General features: G+C 37.6%; 1 protein-coding gene across 5 annotated transcripts in view; it reads right to left on the reverse strand.

Annotated features, from left to right (window-relative positions):
- The window catches only part of LOC145688213 (uncharacterized), a 392,276-nt gene that overhangs the window by 57,238 nt on the left and 312,788 nt on the right, over positions 1–22,250 (reverse strand). For 3 of the 5 annotated variants that reach the window (XM_081762117.1, XM_081762113.1, XM_081762116.1), the window contains one exon: positions 80–14,800. In XM_081762117.1, coding sequence (XP_081618243.1) covers positions 11,742–14,800 — 3,059 coding nt within the window. In that variant the 3' untranslated portion in view covers positions 80–11,741. Of the gene's footprint in view, positions 1–79; positions 14,801–22,250 lie in introns of those variants that run through there. The other 2 variants (XM_081762115.1, XM_081762114.1) reach the window with 1 other exon arrangement.

A 22,250-nucleotide genomic window follows, 5' to 3' on the forward strand; every position in this document is an offset into this window, starting at 1 on the left:
ACATATTTCTCAAATTGCACTGAACCACCATTGTCAGTACTAAATAGCGTTAAACTACAGTACAGGCCAAAAAGATATATTCCTTTACATTTTTTGAAGTATTACCTTAAAGTTTTACCGGATCCATCTTAAATTTGGTTAAAAGAAAAAAAAAAAACTATAAAAAGGAATAAGAAATTGACGAAGCAAATTTAGATTGGAAGCAAACACTATATGCTAAATCATAAAGATTTCATTATTCTGAAAAATTATCAACATTTAAGTCATATACTACTGAAACAAATACAAAATAGCCATAAATACATCCCAACGATCTTTTCCGTGCCAACAGTTATCAACATCAACTACAAATTGATATCTGCAAGGGATGTAATCCAAAAATGTTTTGATTGAGGTATAATGAATTATCATCTACTCTTCTTGAAGTGATAGAAATTTTCGGCAACATTTCCACTTCTTTCCTGCCACTTGATGTTGCTTTCTTCCAGATAGGCTCAATAGGATCTTACTTCCGAAGATTGAAAGAGTCAGTTTAGACGAGTAATTCTATAGCATGTGCAAATTGATCTTGTACACGTCTGGAGAGATGTTTAGAATAATTTTCCCTTTAGAAGACAAATCAACGCCCCGATTTTGATACGTTTAAGGCAATACAACGTTTCTAATAATCTTCAGTACTTCCATCAATGTGTAGTTCATATACACCCATTTTTCGAGAAGAAATTAATCCTTATTGGAGACAACCCGCCCAACCACGCTTGATGGGCAGTTGTTAGTTGGTTATTTTGACTTAAGAGAAACTAATCTATATCCATGATAACCAAATAATCTGCACTTCCTCGCATCGGACTACAAAAAAAATTTTCGAGTACAATGAAGATGAGCATAAGCCCATTCCAAACGTGCCTTTGTATTCTTAGCAAAAATCACAGCATTCTTCAGCAGATGTCTTCTATGAAGTTCTGCCGTTTAGAAGTTCAATTAGAGGTAGCATAAGAGGAACCGCAACTTTCTTACCAATGTTGAAATCGGTGAGATTTGACTCGTCCTGAGAACAGTCCGATTAATCAGAAGTGGTATGTGGTATTTCTGAGAATGCAAAAATCTACCTGATCTTACCAAAGATTCAACAATATAGCCACAATCACTTTGAAACTATTAAATTGAATGGGCAACTTCATATTTCTCTCTCCCTCATGCTCCTGTTGTTGTTGTTGTTTGTTGAAGTTTAACGCTTCTTTTCAGTGCCGTGGAAAGTAGAATGCTCTCTCACCCAGAATTGAACCCGGGATCTCGTGAATCAATGGCACGCTCACTAGCCGACAGACCAGCGGGGGTTTTATTGTGCTCCTGTCAAACGTCAAGTTATGAAGCATGACTCAATAGTAAGTACTTAATAACGGAGAACAACAAAAAGAGAACATAAAAAAAGAAAGATTTTCCATAAATACAAAAAACTGTATGCAAACTTAATTATACGCATAACGGGTTGTATATTAGAGTGTCTACTATTTTGGAAAAAGCAAATCCCCTGACTTTTCTAGGTTTTCCAGACCAAGACAAAAATTTTCCAGCCCATATTTTAGTGAAATTAAATTAACGCTGTGCTATTCATTAATCACCTATGGCTACAAATAGTGTTGCATCTAGGTATACTTATCTCCGGAAGGAAGGGAGGCTAGACAACATAAACTGCGATTACATCACACACTTCTGCAGGGCACGGCCTTTAGAAAATGGTGTCTCAATGTCTTCCCCTCCACTCGTGATAAAATTTCTCGAAAAAAGCCTAGCCTACAAATTAACTCGCAAAAAATACTTCTAGGCTTTCATAGATTCGACGGGTAGGTAGTCACTAGAAGAAACGCAAACTGTAAGCTCAAGAGTATTTTTTATGATCTTTCATTCTCTCATATATCCATCTATATCCACCCATGTTCTAATACAACTGCTGTAATTTCCTAATATTTTAAAATATTAAACAATGCATAGATAGAGTAGTACGTGAAAGGAGTGTTTTTTGCAGGCTGAAATATTTACAAACATAAGTACAGCCCGGATTTATATGCAAAATGCATGTTAATAGCAACGTGCAGAAACGTATGGAAAGTACTTTTCTTTCCGACGAACTTGTAAGGATTCGTTTGAGACGCATATGATAACGCGTATAAGAGCACATTTTGAAAAAATTCGATGTGCACTCATATTTCGTAAACTTTGCAGGATATTACATATTTCGGAATTTTATTACTGCATACTAGCATATTTCAGGGCATATCACAAGAAAATAGGTTAATGTGAACTGAATCACCGTAAACGCGAATGTATAAGGTTTTTTTTTTTTTTTTTTTTTTTTTAAGCGTTGGATTTGTTGTTCACAATCCTATGTAAATTCACTTTCAACGCCTGGCAAAAGTGCATGGGAATATCCTGTTCTTGCCAGCTGCTTGAATGGGTTTGTCCCATCTACGTAGTTCAGTGGCCTTTTGTGTGTGTGTGTGTGTATGTATGTGTTATGTTAAAACATGAAACTTGAAAAAGTAAGAAAGGCAGTCTTGTTGCGCAAATACGTACAAGAATTCGGTAGTAGTATCTTCACAGAAGATGGTTCAGTTTTATTGTGTGGTGTGCGAAAAAAGTGTTTCAGCAGATAATACCTTTCAAGTTACTCAACATGTCAAAACAACACTACACCAGGAAGCCCTGTTGAGAAGATCACGCGCTATGCAACAACTAATTACCGCTTCCACTAGTTCGCCAGTTAAATGTGCAGCAAGTGATGCATTCTATGTGTTCTACGTTTTTGAGTGCTAATATCCCTTTGTGAAACCTGAGCAATAATGGTAATCTACGAGGTTTCCTTGAAAAATACAAAGTAAAAAGGTGCCTGATGAATCGACCCTACGTAAAAACTGTGCGCTTGTGTGTTTTAATGAAGTCATGCGAGAAATTCGCGAAGTGTTCAAACACGAAAAATATGGGTGTCTATCGATGAGACAACTGACGCGGCAGGACATTGTGTTGAGTTAATCTTGAGTTTACCGCCCCTTTAGCAGCGAGGCTATCTGAGACCTGGACCTACTGATTAACGTGTAATCCGAACCATATGAGCTCCCGCCAGGAATTGAACCCGGGTCTTCCACGCCAAAGGACCATACGCTAACCGCTTATCCACGAAGGAGCTCGGCAGGGCATTGCATTTGCAGTGATGTTGTCGGCGCAAGAAGGCGAGTAGTAGACATTACTTAATGAATATCGAGGTGTTAGGGAAAGAGAATCATTCCTCAATTGCCGAATTATTTAATGATTCGTTTACTTTGTTGTAGCCAAATCGCATCTAGTATCACAATGTGTTACCCTTTCTTATTGTCGCGGCCCCGTACATTGTCAAAGCATAACTTACACTGAAAATAGAAATTGCTGAGCAAACCAAAGTTTATTTTAAAATTAATAATTGTGTGACAGTTCCGCCAACTAACTGAACATATTGGCCTCATCAGACACTGTTAAAACAGCATCTGGTTTGAAAGTGTTGGATCCTAAATTAGTCCACCTGACTTCTCTTGCACATGGTCTTCATCGCGTAGAAGAAACAATCGGATGCCAATACCCGGAAGTAGACGCGATTGTACCAAATGTAATAAAACGTATTTGTAAAAGCTCCATCGCGCGTGCGTATCTTTCGCGAAGTTGCGAAAAATGTTCCGCTATCTCTGCAACCAGTTTTAACCGTGGGGATCGTGGCTAGAAGCTGTGTCGTATTACGCAGATAATATAAATAAAGTGAAGACAGCTGCAGACTCACTAAATCCCGATGATGCAGCTGCTATTTGTTATATATATATAAATAAATAAATAAATAAAACGTGTGTCAAAAAAAGTTTCTCTACAAGTGGTATTGAGAACAAAATTAAGTACATATACAACTACTTATAGAGAATATCTGAAACTATCAGACAGTTGTATACCTGTAACAATGCTTTCTAGCATTCACTCTCCTTGCTGGGTGAATTATCGCCGACTTATTCGAGTGAAACTCACGGTGTTGCGAAAACAGTGTCACATAAACTTTGCTAAGTATTAGGCAAAAATCCCGGGTGACATTGCAAGTGTATTTAATGTGGAAACACGGAATTGGAAGAGAACCTAACACAGGAAGACATTTGATGTTTTTCACATGCATCAGCGACTTCTGCTGATGTACAAAGGAACTCTTCGATCTTCAAAACATTTCTCACTGATAAACGCAGAGGGTTTACAGAAGAAAATATAAGGAAGACGTTAATAGTTCAAACAACAGAGGTCATGAAGGTACGATATTTTTTTGTAAGAAATCGAAATTTTATTTTCTTAGTGTATATTTCAGTGCATGTGTTAATTTTTAATGCATATTTTTGACATTTTTCGTGCATATTTGCATGCACATTTTGGGGTTGCTTTGTGCATAGAAATTCGGGCTCTATTTGTAAGTAACATTTACAGACACGTAATCATAATACTATTAGAAATTGCTAATTCGTTACCCTTACTACCATATTACTTAAATTATATTCTTCAAATCCTTCATTTGTTCAACTTCCTTAATTTCTTTCGGTGTCTTCTTAAGGATTTTTTTCTTTACTCAGCTTTTCGAGTGCTGCAGTAGCTCATTTTTCTTTTCTTTCAAATATTTTTTTCTCAGCTTCAGTTGTTATGTTCTTCTTCCAAAGAGCCTCTTTCCAGTTGTCATTTGCATTTCTTGCAGCATGAATTAGTTGTTTCAACATAGGCAATGACTAAATACCGTAAGATATGGACTGGATTTGAGGTATGAGTAGGGGGATTAATGGGGATGTCAGCAACGAGGCTATATGTTCCCGTCACGATAAACTGGATTTGAGTTTAGTGTCCCGTTCAGGAGCGAGGCTACATTAGACGTGGACCTACAGCTTAATGTGGGATCTGAACCACATGAACTCTTACTGGGAATAGAATCCGGTCTCCCACGCCAAAGGTGCGTACGCTATCCATATAGTTAAAAGGGAGCTAACCGTAGAATGTGACAGTATCATGATTTATCTCTATGAAACTAGATACTCTTCGTTTAAATTGACTACAAAGTACTTCACCTTTAACCGAGACGCTTCCATGCGATACACACAAGAATCTTCCTAACAAACAATGGAAAGTTGTTGTAATTATATGAAATGAAATATTTTAGTTTTACGTCCCATGGTTATGTCGGTTAGGCTAAAGGAGACGGTGATTATGAGAAATGAATGAAATGGTGGAATGAAGAAAGTGGGAGGAAACGGGAGAACTCCGAGAAACTCACAAGCACGGTGTTTGTCCACCACAAAGTCCACACGGCGCAAGCTGGGATCGAACCAGGGACCCCAAGCACCGGAGGTGAACGCTTTACCATTGAGTCACCGCGCCCCCCTACTTATTGTAATGATGTTAATATCACTGAAAACAGATAACCACAAACGATTGCTAGTCATGTTAAAATTGTTCATTTTTGACGTAAATAATTATTAGGTATAAATGACATAGTAAAGTCACTTTACTTCGTCAGCAGCAAGAGCAAACAAATTACGCATTTCCATACGCAAGTCTAATGCCACATCTACTTGCTCCTTCCAAAGCTTCTTGTCCAAGACGGAATTTGGAGAAAGACATGTTGCAACGTAGGTGAATATGTATTTCAAAGATGATTTACAAGAAATGTTCTTGCAAAGACACGTTAAAATATATCATTCTGTACCCTGCAATACATCGGATGTTAAAACTGGGGTGCTTTTAGTTAACACCAGTATGTGATCTGTCACTACTTGTTTCATTACTTGGCAAATTATCGTATGTATCCGGCCAGTGAAAGCAGAGTTACGAAGAACTGAAATATGTTCAATGTATTTGTAGTGGGATTTACAATCCTGCAAAACGTTGCATGTCTAAAGTGATATAGATGTATCAAAACTGTGGTATTTATAGTTACATCTGTGTGTTATTAGGTAAGTGTGACAACGAAAACGATCAATAGGCATGTTCGTCCTTATGCTATCATAAAAATTAAAATAACATAATATGGTTAAAAAATAGTGTTCAGTGATGTATCTTGGGTAACTATTATACTAACACGACTGTGACAGTCCGCAAACAACGTGCACTATTGTTACAAATTGGTTATATAGTTGTATTCCATTGTTACATAATATTACATTGTAACAAAGGGCCTAATCTACATTAGTAAGAACTCTCATTATTAACCATAGAAACACCAAGGTATTTTTAGGTTACATTAAAAACCAAGAGGTGTGAGCCTTAAAGCCCCCCTCCCTTTGGTGTTCCTAGGGTTAAGTACAAAGGTTGTTTAAGATCCCTATTAGTATTATGGATTTTGATTATACATATGGTATACGATATATTTCCCCCTCGATAATATCTTCACCTTGCCGCGGTGGGGGTGGGTGGGATGGAAGCGGACTTGCGTGCTCTAATGATCCCAGGAGCTATGCCGGAGATAGTTTCGCTATCAAAGGGCTTCCCATGCCAGAGAGGTCATTAAGAAAAGGGGTAGGAGCCAGACGAAGAGAGATATTACTAGATATGATAGTGGGAAGCAACTCTACCGTTACCACATGAGGCTGAAAATGATTGACATCGGCAAGACTCAGATGTGGACAAAAACAGGCAGGGAACAGGATGTCCCCAATGACTGTTTCACTGCAAGGTGGAAGGACCTGGGACACCACCACTTTACTTAGTCCCTAGAAAACAACATGGAAAGAGAAATAAGAAAATGTAACATTAGGGAATACGACACTACTGTGTCACAGAGGGTCTTCACCGGCAGTGGAGGGAAACAAAGCAGGGCCTCCTTGGTCGCCATCAAACAAAACCCCTGCAGAATAGGAATCTGTAATGTGTGATCGCTGTTACAGTGTGGAAAACTGAAAAACCCGAAGAAAGAAATGGAACGCATAAAGATAGATATCTTGAGAATCATCGAAGTTAGGTGGCCTGATGGAGGAGACGTGTGGAGCGGGGACTTCAGAATGATTTATTCAGGAGTAGGAGCCGGTAAACGGTACAGCAGGAGTCGGTTTTGTCTTGAATAAGAAGATAGGACAAAGTTATAGGCAGCTGGGGATACAATGAAAGGATAGTAATGTTGAAGACAGCAACAGAACCGAGAAATATGACGATAATTCAAGTATATATGCCTACATCAGGCTACACAGATGAGGAAGTAGAAGAAACATATGAGCAAATAGAAGAAGTATTGATGAAAGTTCAAGACTAGGACAATTTAACCATCATGGATGAGTGGAACGCAGTAGTTGGCGAAAGAAGAGAAGAGAATGTAATTGGGAATTTCGGCATAGGAGAAAGGAATGCGAGAAGTGCACGACTAGTTGAGTTCTGCAAAAGCCAAAATCTAACTGTAACAAATACTCAGTAAGAGTAACCCAGGAGCAAACGTTCACTCAGATCATAATCCACACCACACAGTAACTTTAGGTGAATGCAGGGGCACACTGTGCATTTCATATAGATTTTCGCTAGCTCATATGAGGCAGTTGAGTGTTCACAGTTCCGTCAAGGTAAAAGTGAGCTTCGTCTCTCCATAGAATATTCCACGGCCAAGCATTGTCCATTCCCATGCGTGTACGAAATGTCAATGCAAATGTCATACGAGCATCCGCATCTGCGGGACGCATGAGATGTTTTATTGTTACCTTATGCGGATACCAATGCAGCACTTTGCGCAGAGTTTTCCATATAGTTGAATAGTGTACGGATATCAATGCAGTACTTTGCGCAGTTTTCCACACAGTTGAATAGGGTATGTCAGGTGTTTTCCCACTGCCTTAGCACTTACTATGCCAGTTTTACTAACAGATTTATCCACAACGGCAGTAGTGACATTTTGAACATATCCACTCTCCTTCCCATATTGCGGGCCATGGCATCGGAAGTGTCATTGCTCATCTCAGCGACCACGAAAAGTATAAATTCGACACTGATATTGGTAATTTTGATTTTATATATATATATATATATATATATATATATATATATATATGTATATATATATACCCCTCCCCTTCCACAAGTTTTGTGGGGCTCAATTTGGATTTAAATGGCATCAGAAGTGTCACTGTTCATCTCAGGGATCTCAAAAACCATAGACTCGACACTAATATCGGTCATTTTCGATCATTTGTAAATGTCTTTCCCCTCCTTTAAGTTACATCGTCAAAGTAATATGACAAAAATCATCTCATGTTCGAAACTTAATCTACGTTGAAAATTTGATCGAGATCGGTCCGGTGGTTCAACAGTTGTATATATATCCCCTCCTACATCCTTCCCTAAGTTCTATCGTCAAAGTGAATAGATAAATAATATCTATGTTGAAAATTTGATCGAAATCGGTCAGGTGGTTCAAGAGTGAAGTCACATAGACAATCACTTTTTCATTTTTATTTTTTTACATATATATCCGCCTCCCTTCCCCTACGTTGCACCGTCAAAGTTAAATGATAAAAATTATCCCAAGCCCGAATGTCACCTATGTTGAAAACTTGATCGAGATCGGTTGGGTGGTTCAAGAGTTATTAAGTTTTATTTATTTTTATATATTTGTCCCCTCCCCTCCTCCTCCCCTAAGGTCTACCGTCAAAGTGATATGATAGAAACCACCCCAGGTTCGAACTTCATCCATATTGAAAATTTGATTAAGATCGGTCCTGTGGTTAAAGCGTGATGAGGTCACAAAGACGGTCACTTTTATTTTTACTTTTTTTTTTTACATATATCTCCCCCTCCCCTTCGTTGCACTGTAAAAGTAAAATGAAGAAAACATCCCAGGCCCGAACCTTATGTATGTTAAAAGTTTGATCGAGATCGGTCCGGTGGTTCAAAAGTAATTACTTCATGAACATAGTCACTTTTATTTTTATATTTATTGATTTTTGTGTATCTCCCCCTCCATCCCCTTCCCTATGTTGCTCCGTCAAAGTGACATAATAAAAATCATTCTAGTCCCTAACCTCATCTACATTGAAAATTTGATCAAGATCGGTCGGGTGGTTCAAGAGATTAAGAGTCACAAAATAGTCACTTTCAATTTTATAATATAGATTGTTGTGGACGCTCTGTATATGTTGGAAAGACAGAAATCATGCTTCGATTTACACTTTATTTTTGCGACGCAAATAATTTCTTTCTTCGATGGGAGCTGCTAGTAACCCGATTTCTCTCCCACGAATTGGAACAGTAGTCTTTCATCGTTCACCAATACATATATGTGAAACGTTTTTTCACGGTGAGAAGATTTTAGTGAGTAACAAAGACCACATTCATTTGGTGAGCTATATGTATGAAAAGAGTATTTCTATTACTTGGATACTTCAGTGTTTCTTCCTTACTCATTAATATGCACACACTACGTTCTATAGTTATTTGGAACTAAATTGTTTTCTTCAATTGCTTATGGTAATACTAGACTGAACAGGTGTAATCTAGCCAGACTGTCGCCTAGCAATATTGCTCAGCCCGTTTTTATCTAGAAGTTCTCATGATAAACTATCGTCGTTTTCTTCTGCATTGGCGCCAGTGTTCCGTTAATTAACGCAAATCCTTTCAACATCTAATTTGCATATCCATGCAGGTGGTTTAACCTGATCACATTTTAAAATGAAGTGCCAACATTGACCAGTTGGTTAACTCGACTTGTGCCTGGAGCACCTCAACTCTAGGAGTTTCTCCGTGTTCGTTTAATTCGCTATAGAATTAAGCAAAGGGGCATACACCAAGTAGCCACCCAAGGACTTACTCAGCTGTTAGCGCCCATTTAGTAAAGTCCCGGGTAGTCTGACCCAATGCAAACCAATTTACGATTCCCAGTAACTTTCCGATTTTTATACCGTACAGAGAGACACTCATTCCATGGATACCCCCACCTTGAGTTTTTGGCGAATTCTCAGCGCATCCGCAAGGAACGTCGTGGGATTATTTTCAGTGTTAACCCAGTGTGCATTATTTAGCGGTGTGAGAAAAGTGTTTGTGGTAAACCTCCAAATATAATATTTCATTCATGTATATATACGTGATACAATTTTAAAGGGCTATCACATCGTAAAATGTGAAGTGTAATTTTATGTTTGTAGAAATTGTTAAGTGTCTACATCCATATCAGTGTTTAGTGTTGTGATTGTTTTTCTTCTATATATTTTTTACACATAGTAGATTTAATAAATTAGCATTGTATTATTTTATTTAATGTGTTTTCATTGCATGTGTGAATGATATTTTTGTGTGTCAAATCTGAGCGATCATCTGGATGTCCGTGAGGATTTCGAGACGAGACATCCGAACCTCTCGGTACTTTATGCTCATTTTATTGTGGAGACCTGAGAGCGATCCGGGAAAAGTTCTGTAATCCCTTTCTAAAAATGTTCTTTTATGTCTTAACCAGAAGTTCAGATCTGAAAGTATTCGTTGGTGGGACAGCAGGGGCAAATCCGGAAAGCGGTTACAGACACACGTGGGTCGGATCCCATGTTAACCTGTAGGCCCTGACCTCAGAACGCCATCATCATCTCATAAGAAAGCAATGGTAAACCACTATTGGTTCAACTTGCCCAGGGACTTTCACGTCAAAGACCTGCCTTCAGGCAGAACCCCACCTCATCTTCATAGCCCATAACACATTACTACACCATGGGTTATTAATAGGACTACAAATCAATGCTACGCGTCCCACAGGGGCGTGATTACGGCCTCTTTTTTTTTTCCATTTAACATTAATGTCATTTGTCTTCCATACACTTACCGTACTTGGCACTGAATAGCACCAGAATAGCCTCTGGAGGAGCGATTTGAAACTAATCTTTTCCTGGAATTTTGGAGGGAGCTTGCTGTATATGAGCATAGGAAAGACTAACATTTAATCCCGTTTGTAAGATATCTCGGCAGTTTAAGGGGAGCTTCAGTACAAACTGACTTCTGTAAGTCCGCCACGGGGTGTTAATAGCGTAACAATGCTACGAGACCCACAGGAGAGATAATTACAGCCTTTCTTATCCTTTAATATCACTAGTGTCGTTCTTCTTCCATGCTGCACTTACTTGGCGTTGTACAGTACCACAATTACCTCTGGTGGCGAACATTAGAACTAATTTTGTTTTCCACACCAATCGCTTCTCATGTTTCCAAATATACTCTCACCAAGTTTGGTTACATTCTGTCAAGTGGTTAGTCTCCAGAGTTCCCTGAACAGCTATAATTACTTTATGGCAATCTGATATTTGGGAGCAATTCAAAGAAACATTTGTGAGCGTAATTTCAGTGAAATCGAACACGCACTGACAAGTACTTTGAAAGCAGAAAAGTGTTGTAAATATCCTTCAAATATCTTCCATAGTATTTATCCTTCCCGTGCAAAGAAAACAATGCAATAATAAATTTTACCTCTCAATAACATTACCAAAATACATGGAAAATTCCCTGACTTTTTTTTTTTTTTTTTTTTTTTTTGGCCTGTACTGTACACACTTCAAGTTTGCTGCCATTCGGTAAGTGGAATGAACTGAGTATTATTGATTCATTCCCTTTAACTTGCAATGTGATTGCTGATTAGTTAAAAACAGAATGACTGATGTTTGCTTTTTATATATATTTAGGGTACATATATCGAATTTGGACATAATACTGAAACATGGACCTAAATCTACCATACCTTATAATCAACGTCAGCATGAAGAAGTTTTGACTGTGTGCTCACTTTCTATAGATTCTGTTTTCGATTGTGAACACCTTTGAAGCATGTTGTATTCAGCTACACTTCCTTCAATAATGGATACTGGCTTAGAAGAATTTGACTCTACAATAGTTTGCTGCTGTTCTTTCTGGGCACTTTTGATCTTTTCCCTCATTTTGCTAATAATTTTTATTGATTTAACTACTTTCTTAACTTTACTACTTTCCAGATATCTTTGTGACCAGGTCATACACTCTATCACATCGTTTCCACTGTTTGTTTGTCCTTCCGAATCATGTATGACGGCCTGTTCCTGATTTCCAATAGCTGTGACATTTTCACACTTATCCTGGTTTTTCTTTTCTACTGCACCTATTTTTCTATCTAGTGCCACAGCACTTGAATCGCAATTAAAAGCACTGTCACACTCACTGGGTTTTTCAATTAATTTCTCACCTACTATTGATTTCTGAGAAGAGATTTCGCTGGAAACAGAAGAGTTATTTTCACTATTTTCATCACTGGGATCTACTCTCATATTCTGTGAAGAACAAGATTCTATAGGGGAACTATTATTACTTAAACTAAGAATATCTAAAGGTACAAAATTAGTTCGCTTTGAGGAAGACACATCGCTAATGAATGATTTGCACTCATTACTGTTTTTTACACGCTTACTAGATCTATTGGAATCTTTCGTGGACACTGAAGAGCTACAAGTTTTACCTGCACTGTAAATATTTCCCTTTTCCCCTGTTGTTTTGCTCTCATTATCAGCAATCTTGGGTGAATGCAATACGTTTTGTTGCACACGCTCAGCCATTTTCTTGAGTAGTTTCTCCTTAGATGTGCGTAACAGAAAAGAGGAATCACAATTTCTTTTAGAATCGATTCTACTCTTTTCACTTCGATCTCCCAATGAAATACACTCTTTAGAAGAATTAGCCACTTTTGGGATGGGATCACCCAAGCTGTGACGACTTGTAGATTTTTCTTCCGTGATAGATATTACAACTGAAGTCAAACTTTCCGGTTCTACTTGTTGATACGGAGCAATTGTTTTTTCTTCGACGCTTTCAACTAACTTCTGTTTCGATTTACGAGAGTGGCTCTCGCTACATTGTTGTTTTCTCTTTCTGCGTTTCACAAGTTTATTATCTGGAGTATTTTTGTTGTTGTTTGTTTCGTTATCTTCCGCTAGTGAAACAGGCTTCTGTACACAAGAGTTGTGTGTTCTGTTCTCTAATGGAACTATTTTGCGATTTTCAGTACATGTATTTAATTTACTACTAGATCTAACTTTAGAATTCCGTAACACCAGCTTCTCAGAATAATTAAGAACAGTCTTACCTATTACATTATTTTTCTCATTATCACAAATGTCTATCTTTCTTCCCAATTGTTCATCTTTTTCATGTGATTTAGTGTCATTTTCGTGAGATTTTATACGAAGTTTACATTCTAAAAAGTCCCCACCCTGCACATTAACCAATTTTCTTTTCAATTCCTGACAATGTGATATGTGGTTGTCATGTGTTTTTATCTTAAAAACTTGGCAAGAATTTTCTACGTTTTTAATACTGAATTTACTGTCCGGTTCGTGCGAATCATGTCTGGAAACACTTTCTGTTATTTTAGGACATGATTTGGGTTCTACCTCTTGCTCAGTTTCAGTTTCTGGAAGAGAACAACAATTTGCTGTAGCACTAGCTTTAGAATATTCTGAAGACTCTCGTCGATTAGAGTTGGGAGGATTAACAACAGAGATTTCACCATCACTGCTACACTCTCCTTCTTCCCTGTCTGTCTCTATTGCCTCTGCAGATTTTTTCACAGTTTTGTCCAAACTGGACGAAGAACCAGACTTGTCTTCTTTATTACTGGGCAAAACATTAGACAATGATACTTTCGAAAGAAATACTGTATTTTCATTATTTACGTTCTTCTCTTTTTCGTTGGCTAATTCGTCTTCATCCACTATTTTCTGACGATAGCGACGTATCTTATGACCGACACGGACGCCGCTCCTAGATGAAACATTTTTTTTACACGACACAATTAAAGCTTTATCCGAATTTATGTTATCACAGTTTGCTGGTTTAACTTTATTGCAATTATGCAGTCGCGATCTTGCTGGATCAGTTTCTTCTAACGGATTCTCGGATAGAATCGATGCCTTCTTTCGTGGAACTATTGTCTCACTTGCACTTAAGTTTTCAGTGTCACCGACTACACTTTCCGTTAGTGACGTTTTGGATAATTTTATATGTTTTTCTTTGACCGTATTCCTTTCCTTTCTACTTGATGTCTTATTATCAACAATTAATCCCTTACGATAACGACGGACTTTACGTTCGACACGACCATCGTCACTACATGAAGCAAGTTTTTCACTATTCAAATGTAAATCACTTGCCTGCATGTCTTGATCGCCTTCTGATTTCATCAATTTACCGTCTGTTTTTAAAGTGGGTGTTACCTGCACATTCTTTGCTACTAAGAGTTCCGATTGAACGGACTTGTTATTAATACTGTCAACATTTTCACCATCATTGCCACATGCGGTTTTCTGTTTATGTTCAACGGACTCAAATGGTTCACCATCAAAATCTTCAATTTGAGCATTATTGTCGTCATTCGCTTTGGTTGCCGATTGACCTAACTGATCAAGCATCGATTTTATTATTCTGGCCCTCATTGTTAGTTCCAACATTTCCAAAGATTCTGCTCCACTTGGTTCATCTGCAAGATAATTTATGATATTACGGTCAGTACTTGAATCAGAGTATTCGCAGCAGGAAAGCACGTTCTCTTCATCTGAGCCGGAATCATTACCTTTTTTCTTTAGCTTAGCACCATCAATAGACGATTTAGTTTGAGTTCTTTCTCTGGTGTTAACTACTGACGAAACTAGCTGTCCTGTGTCACAAATATCAACAGCTTCATTTTCACTACTAGAACTCACTTCCTGTGCACAAGATATCGCTTTTGTTCTTTCTTTTGAGCCTTTCTTGGTTTTAACAAGTTTCCTTACATGAGTATTTCGGGAATCTGTAAGAGATAAGTGATCATTTAAAAGATACAATCAGGAATTATACTAAAAGTGTAAGTATAATAACTTACGCATAGGCGGTTGGGAACTTATCAAGGACGGAAAAGGATATGAAGTGGTTCATCTTCTAGCTAGACAAGGAGCAAATCCAAATTTTCTTATCTTGGGGCCTATTTCTCAGAACTACTGGTCTAATACTTAGCAAGTCACAAGCTAAGAATCTGAACTTCACAAGTTCCTGTAATTTCTGTTTTTCAAAATTTCTACAAGAACTTGTGGACAGGACTGCATTTTCACCAGTCATGCAATCAAATTTAGAAGTTAGTTGACAAATATATAGGAAAACAAGTACTATATGAAATTCTGTCGGTTTGGCTATTCTCTTTAGACCGAAAACTTCTGAAGATGTTGTTAAACAGATCCGTGTTTCTTGTGTTCGGAGCCCAAAGAAATCATTAGCCAGACGTAGTCTACAATTAGGAGTGCCTAAAGGTACTGTGTATGATGATGTGCGTAAAAGACTTAAGTTGCGCGCCTACAAATTGCAACTGTTACATGAAATTAAACCTACTGATAAAATCGAAAGGTATGAGTTTGCTGCTAACTTTCTACACAGAATTGATGATGATGTCAATTTTTTTAAAAAAGGTTTTCTTTTCTTTGTGTACAGTGAAAAGATCAGACATATCAATCATTTACGGGAAAGAGTCGTCGCGGCGGCTGGGACAGTTACACCTGAAATATTGGTGAATACGTGGTGAGAAGTGGAATATCGTCTCGAAGTGTGTAGGGCCACAAATGGATCTCACGTTGAAGTCTACCAACATAAAACAAAACATGAAGGAATTCAATTTCATGATATGTACTCATTGATGTAAGTTTTCGTTCATTTTTCAATTAAATTTATACTTAAAACTAGGGAGTTCTTTTTCAAACACCCTATATATATGACAAATATATAGGAAAACAAGTACTATATGAAATTCTGTCGGTTTGGCTATTCTCTTTAGTGATAGTTAATTCATTCGAAAATAATCGCAACAGATTTGAAATTAAATACTTTGAAAGTGATAAGAGAATCAAAAGATATTTAGTTAGGCCCATTCTGCAGTAATTTGACACAGAAAGATAAAGTAAATGAGTGGACAAAAATAGTGTAAGCATGCAAGGTCCATGGATTAGCTTGGAGCACACAAAGACTATTGATATGTTCGGGACATATATTAACCCACCATAAGTGAACCTACATTAATAAAAGACTAATACTATTATCTGGCACACACTGTATACAGAATTTATCACAGGATGCAAATAAGGAATTATATATAATGTTTTAACTAATCTTAGATTTAGATTAAATTTCAATTGCTTCGCAACATCAAAGAACAAGTAGCAAAACAATAAAAACAGATAGGTGTGATAAAAAAAACGCAAATTAAATATTCAAACATAAATATATTAAATTGCTTTAGAACTTTTTTGAGGATGTATACTTTAATTTTTGCTTAAAATCAACTGAACTTTTTCCCTTCATTGATAGTATTAGATAAATACCTTGTAAATGACAGCTTTTTATGTACAGTCACTTGATCATAGCTTGGACTAGGCTTCAGACTTTTTCTTAATCACTTAAACGGGAGAACACATAGCTATTTTTACTTGTGAAGTTGCAAAAGCGCGGTAAAAGTCTATAATCTCTTGTGGATATTTACTACTAAATTACAAGCTAACTGTGTCACACCAGTGTTTTGTGGAACAAAATCACTGATGAGGAAAGTCACGTGCTCCTGTAACACTAGTCCAGAGATTTGTAGCTAGTATTTCACTCTTGTAAATTCGAGAAAAACGCACTCATATTATATATATATCGGGTGTCGCAAAATAAGTGTTACAAGTCTTGGGAGGTGACTCCTGCCACTGAGACAAGAAAAAAAGTTCTCTTGAACTTTCGGCTATCGGACATAGTTTCGGATCTACAAGGTGCCGAAAGCGTGAGAAAATGACTTTCGGACGCCAATAGTTCGGAAACCATCCAACGTAAAGAGGGCGGGTAAAAAATTCACTGAAGAAGTCATAACTGGTGTATTGAATTTTACATGTTTCACAATCCTACCATGCACGCGCAAGGGATTCCCCAAAGGAACGTATGGAGTCCCGGTTATCTGCCAAATGAAAATTGGTTTAAATGGATATGAATTGATAGGGTTTCTACCAGGTAACAATAATTCGTTTGTATTAAGTCGATATCTGGAACAAATACAAAATGGCGGACACCTTCATGCCCGTTGTGTGTGGTTGCATAATCGCCAGGTACGGATGCTGGCCAACAGTGACGTTCTGAGTATTAAGTGTAGCGAGTTTGTACTCAAATGTTCTAGAAAGACACCTGGAGTGTCGGTAGAGCACAACAGATGAATCAGGGTGATTCACATGTGTGGAAACACTTAACGAAAATGCCCAGAAATGCACTCATACTAAGTAAACGTGAGTTCAAAGCGTCGGAAACGTAAGGAATATCATCAAGAACATGAAAGCCATTGCCAATTCACCAATAATATTCCATCAATTCGATGCAATATGATCTGCACGGTTGCATACCGATAAGGATGCAACAACTGAGGCCAAGTTGAAATTGTGCAAGGGCGCTCACAAAGAAACTGGATAAACTAAAGGAATGTCACTAGTGGGATCGCATGATCGATATTGAAATGTGGCCAATGTGTGTGTTGATATCAACATGTAGCTAATGGACAAATGTCAACATGTCCCACTATGACTTTTATGTTCTTGATGTTATTCCTTTAATTTCCGACGCTTTGAACTCACATACGCGCTTAGTATGAGTGCATTTCTGGGCATTTTTCGTTGTGTTTCCACACATGTGAATCACCCTGCTTCATCTGTTGTGCTCTACCGACACTCCAGTTGTCTTTCTAGAGCATTTGAGTACAAACTCGCTACACTTAATACTCAGAACGTCACTGTTGGCCAGCATCCGTACCTGGCGATTATGCAACCACACACAACGGGCATGAAGGTGTCCGCCATTTTGTATGTTCCAGATATCGACTTAATACAAACGAATTATTGTTACCTGGTAGAAACCCTATCAATTCATATCCATTTAGACCAATTTTCATTTGGCAGATTATCCGGGACTCCATACGTTCCTTTGGGGAATCCCTTGCGCGTGCATGGTAGGATTGTGAAACATGCAAAATTCAATACAGCAGGTATGACTTCTTCAGTGAATTTTTTACCCGCCCTCTTCACATTGGATAGTTTCCGAACTATTGGCGTCCGACAGTCATTTTCTCACGCTTTCGGTACCTTGTGGATCCGAAACTATGTCCGATAGCCGAAAGTTCAAGAGAACTTTTTTTCTTGTCTCAGTGGCAGGAGTCACCTCCCAAGAGTTGTAACACTTATTTTGCAACACCCGATATATTATATATATATATATATATATATATATATATATATATAGGGTGTTTCAAAACAACACTGATGATGTTTGGGAGGTGATTCCTGCCACCAAGGTGAGACAAAAAGTATAGACAAACCTGGGTGCACAAATGCTTCCTTTCGGAGTTATGGGCTGCCGAAAACATGAACTTTTGAAGGTCCATAGCTCCAATTCTATGGGACCTACCGTAGTCGGGTCAAGACTTCACTAAGGAACTAATATGTGCCCTGTCCAAAACTCCATATTTCAGAATCCTAAGGTACTCACGCAATAATTTTTATAGAGGGTGTTTCGCTATAGGCATGTAATTTGAAGTACTCACCAACTACCTCTATAAAAATTGTTGCGTGAATACCGCAGGATTCTGAAACATGGATATTATGAAAGGGCACATACTAATCCCTAAATGAAGTCTTGAACAGACTACGCTAGGTCCCTTAGTATTGGAGCTATGGATTTTTAAAAGTTCATTTTTTCATGTTTTCGGCAGCCTATAACTCCGAAAGGAAGCATTTGTGCACCCAGGTTGGTCTATACATTTTTGTCTTATCTTGGTGTCAGGAATCACCTTCCAAACGTTGTCAGTGTTGTTTTGAAACACCCTGTATATATATACTAGTATCACGTGTATGAACAAGTATTACTTCTAGTAGCTTTGAGAAATAGGCCCCTACGTATTTAATTGCTGCCTGTTACCTTTGTTGAAGAAATATATGTTAGGAATTATTAAAGTTTTGGTAACTGAATATGCAATATAAGTTTTAAAATTTCAGTTCTCAAATTTTAACGTTATTTAGTCTCCCTTTCTTTTTCTTAAGAAGTTTAAAAGAATTTTAGATACAATGGAATATTTTTTTGTCCTAATGAAGAAATGACTAATGTGATGTAAAATAATCTCATTTTAATAGTTCCTGTGCATTAAATAAGCTCTAAACTGCTAATAAAGTACGTACGAATAAACTGTGATGGAGTACATACGTTCACCGTTTTGTTTCATTTCATTAGATGAACCTTACACATTACCCCGCAATTTGCAAGTTTCCAGTAATTTTCATTTCATTAGATGAACCTTACACATTACCCCGCAATTTGCAAGTTTCCAGTAATTTTATGTGGTAGGTAGTAACTAAAATGAATCATAGTTTATTCCATACTGTACAAATTATTCATTAGATTTTTTACTAGTCTTTAAACGTTTTAATATAAATTCATTTACGTTTTTAATGTATTTTTCTTTTATTTTGTCCGTTTTTCAGTTGTATTTCGCAATTTTGACTATTTATTTTGCCAATAATTCCGATCTTTAATTATTAGTAAAAATCGGATGTTCAAGCGCTAAAAACAGGAAAGTAGATAGGCAAATACGCGCTTATACTTCAAGAAATTGGTAGATAGGTACTAAAATTTTCCTCAAAATAGTGAAGGTGAGTAACCAATGACATACAAAACTTAAATTAAGCCATGTGTAGTGTTCAAATAATCTAGAAACATACCTGCCTCATAGTCATTTTAGGGAATGTCTTTTAAAGAATGTGGCATGAAATTCTTTCTGTGTTTACCTTATAAATAAATTATTGACAATATTTAGAGCACCTTATAAATTATCAAGTCGCACCATAGTCCGAAGAAAGAAATTACTGTCCATTCTCGAATGAGTAGACAAATTACTGAGTATACTTTAATTTAGTACATTCTGATAATCCATTACAAAGGATCGTTAATGGCAATTCCACATGATAAGAGGCATTTTTTCGTTATCAATTGATAATTGTTTCTGTGATTGTAGAACTTTTTCTTTCTTTCTTTATTTTTAAAGTTAAAACAATGTTTGTATTTTCATGGATGTAACCATGGCATATTTAAGAAGCACGTAAGAACATGTGGATTGGTCTAATTTTACCTTTGACTACTTGTCCAATTATCTTTAATTTATCCAAGTCCTTACTAGCCATAATAACTCATTCACAATTCTCACGGTTCTTTCCACGTGCCGGGATGGAGGTTGGTCTTAACATGGACAAAGTTTATTTATGTTATTTTTCAATTCCTAGCAAGCAATAAAAACCTTTATTGAATCAAGAGATCTATGTACTTATCTGAATGAAGTTTTGATTGTGAAGAAAATGCAAAGAATAGACAGTATTCAGCTTTTAAGTAAAAATATAAACAATATTGAGTGAAAGAGGCAAAATTAATTTTGATGAAACTGAAGCCTTAAAGCATGGACCCATACCAAAGTCAGCGCGTTCAGTTATATCATTTCTCTAACATTCAGAAATTGACATTTTGCCTAACATCAGGTCCCTAGTTATTAGTGTACATTTTAAGTAATTCTTCTCTCTGCACATGATGGTAGACCCCGCAAAAATAATTTTTAAAAATTCTAATGTGGAGTTTATAAAAATGGGTCAATGAGTTACTTAAAAATTAGTAATGCGGCCGTTCATTCTAAGGGATGAGTTTCCAGGACTTTCTCCATTAGACAAGTGTGATCTAACTTGGTTATTTATTTTCAAGTTTACTGCCTGTCTTATGCACCAAGAGTATGTGAGATGTGGAGTAAGAGATTAACGTGGAATTTGAACCAAAACGAGTTTCCACCGGGAATAAAATCCAACGAAAGGTGTTTAATAAGTCTCGAGTCTACTTAGGAAGGGAATGTCCAAGGCGCGTGTCAATTTAGGATTTCGCTAGGTAGCCACCCTGGAGTGTACTTTTCACAGCGGTGCTCCAGTGTTGATAACCACTGACAAAAAGTGGATTCATCGTGCCCCTCACACCAGGTACGCAGTCTCAATGACGACAGTAACATTACGAAAATGTCCTTTGAAATGTTATTTCAGTGCGGGGAACAGGTGGTAGTCACAGAGCACCAAGCTTGGTGAATAGAGTGTGTGCAGTAATAATTCGAAACCATAATCGTGGATTTGCTGAAGGGTAGCACGGGGCTGTGTGACACGGTGCAATGTCTTGGTGGAAGATTACGCATTTTACAGTTCACTAAAATCTTTTCGGAAATTGTAGACCGCAAAGACCGTAGGAGACTGCAGTAATATTCTGCATTGATTGATTGGCCTTTTTTAAATGAAGTTACATAACAGCATCCCTGTGCATCCCAGAAAATGGAAGCCCTCGCCTTCCTTGATGATGGCTGCACACGAAATTTCTTTGATGATGGATGTGTCATATTCTCATTGCTTCGATTGTTTCCTAGTTTCCACGTTGAAATGATGAACCCATGTCTCTTCCTGGGTGATCACACGATTCTCAAAGTCGTTTGTGACAAGTAGGCCTCTGAAAGCTTAACACGGTATTGCTTCTGATCTACAGTGACATTTCGTGGAACCCACTGTGCGGATAAATTTCTCATTTCCAAGGCGTCATGGATAATGGAATGAACACGCTCTGTTCATATTTTCAAACGCTTGGATATGATTTTCGTAAGTTACTCAGCGATCATTCAGAACGGTATCACGAACAACTGTCACAAACTCACCTGTCGTCGCACTAATCCTGTTGCTATCCTTCATATTGAAGCAAACGAACCACCGTTAGTCTATCGTCCTCAGAGACTTCTCCAGAATTATGCTGCCGGTGTGCGTTGTATTACTGACCGCCCGTGCAAATTTCCTCTGCGTCGGGAACAGATATACGATTGATGTGTTGCACGTTTTCGCGCTACATCCTCATGACATGTTTGTGCCTATGACAGCCTTAACGCGGACGAACTTGTCTGGCGGTCTTTTTGTTTGCTACAACTCTATATCCTCAACTACTGCTATTGTATTCGCTAAAGTTTGACTTTCTGTTGTCAGTCAACAAACAGCACACAAACACTCAAGAATGTTGGTAGAGTTCGGAGCGTTGTTAGAACAGTGCCTTAATTTTAATGTGTTTTATACGGACGGTTCAAAAAGTGAGATTCTGTTGGGCATGCTATCGTTACGGACGAGGAGAGTTCAGGATTTACACTACATCGGCTG

This window comes from Thermobia domestica, chromosome 6 (assembly GCF_964235325.1).
Source record: "Thermobia domestica chromosome 6, izTheDome1.hap1.1, whole genome shotgun sequence".
In the NCBI taxonomy this organism is placed as follows: Eukaryota; Metazoa; Arthropoda; class Insecta; order Zygentoma; family Lepismatidae; genus Thermobia; species Thermobia domestica.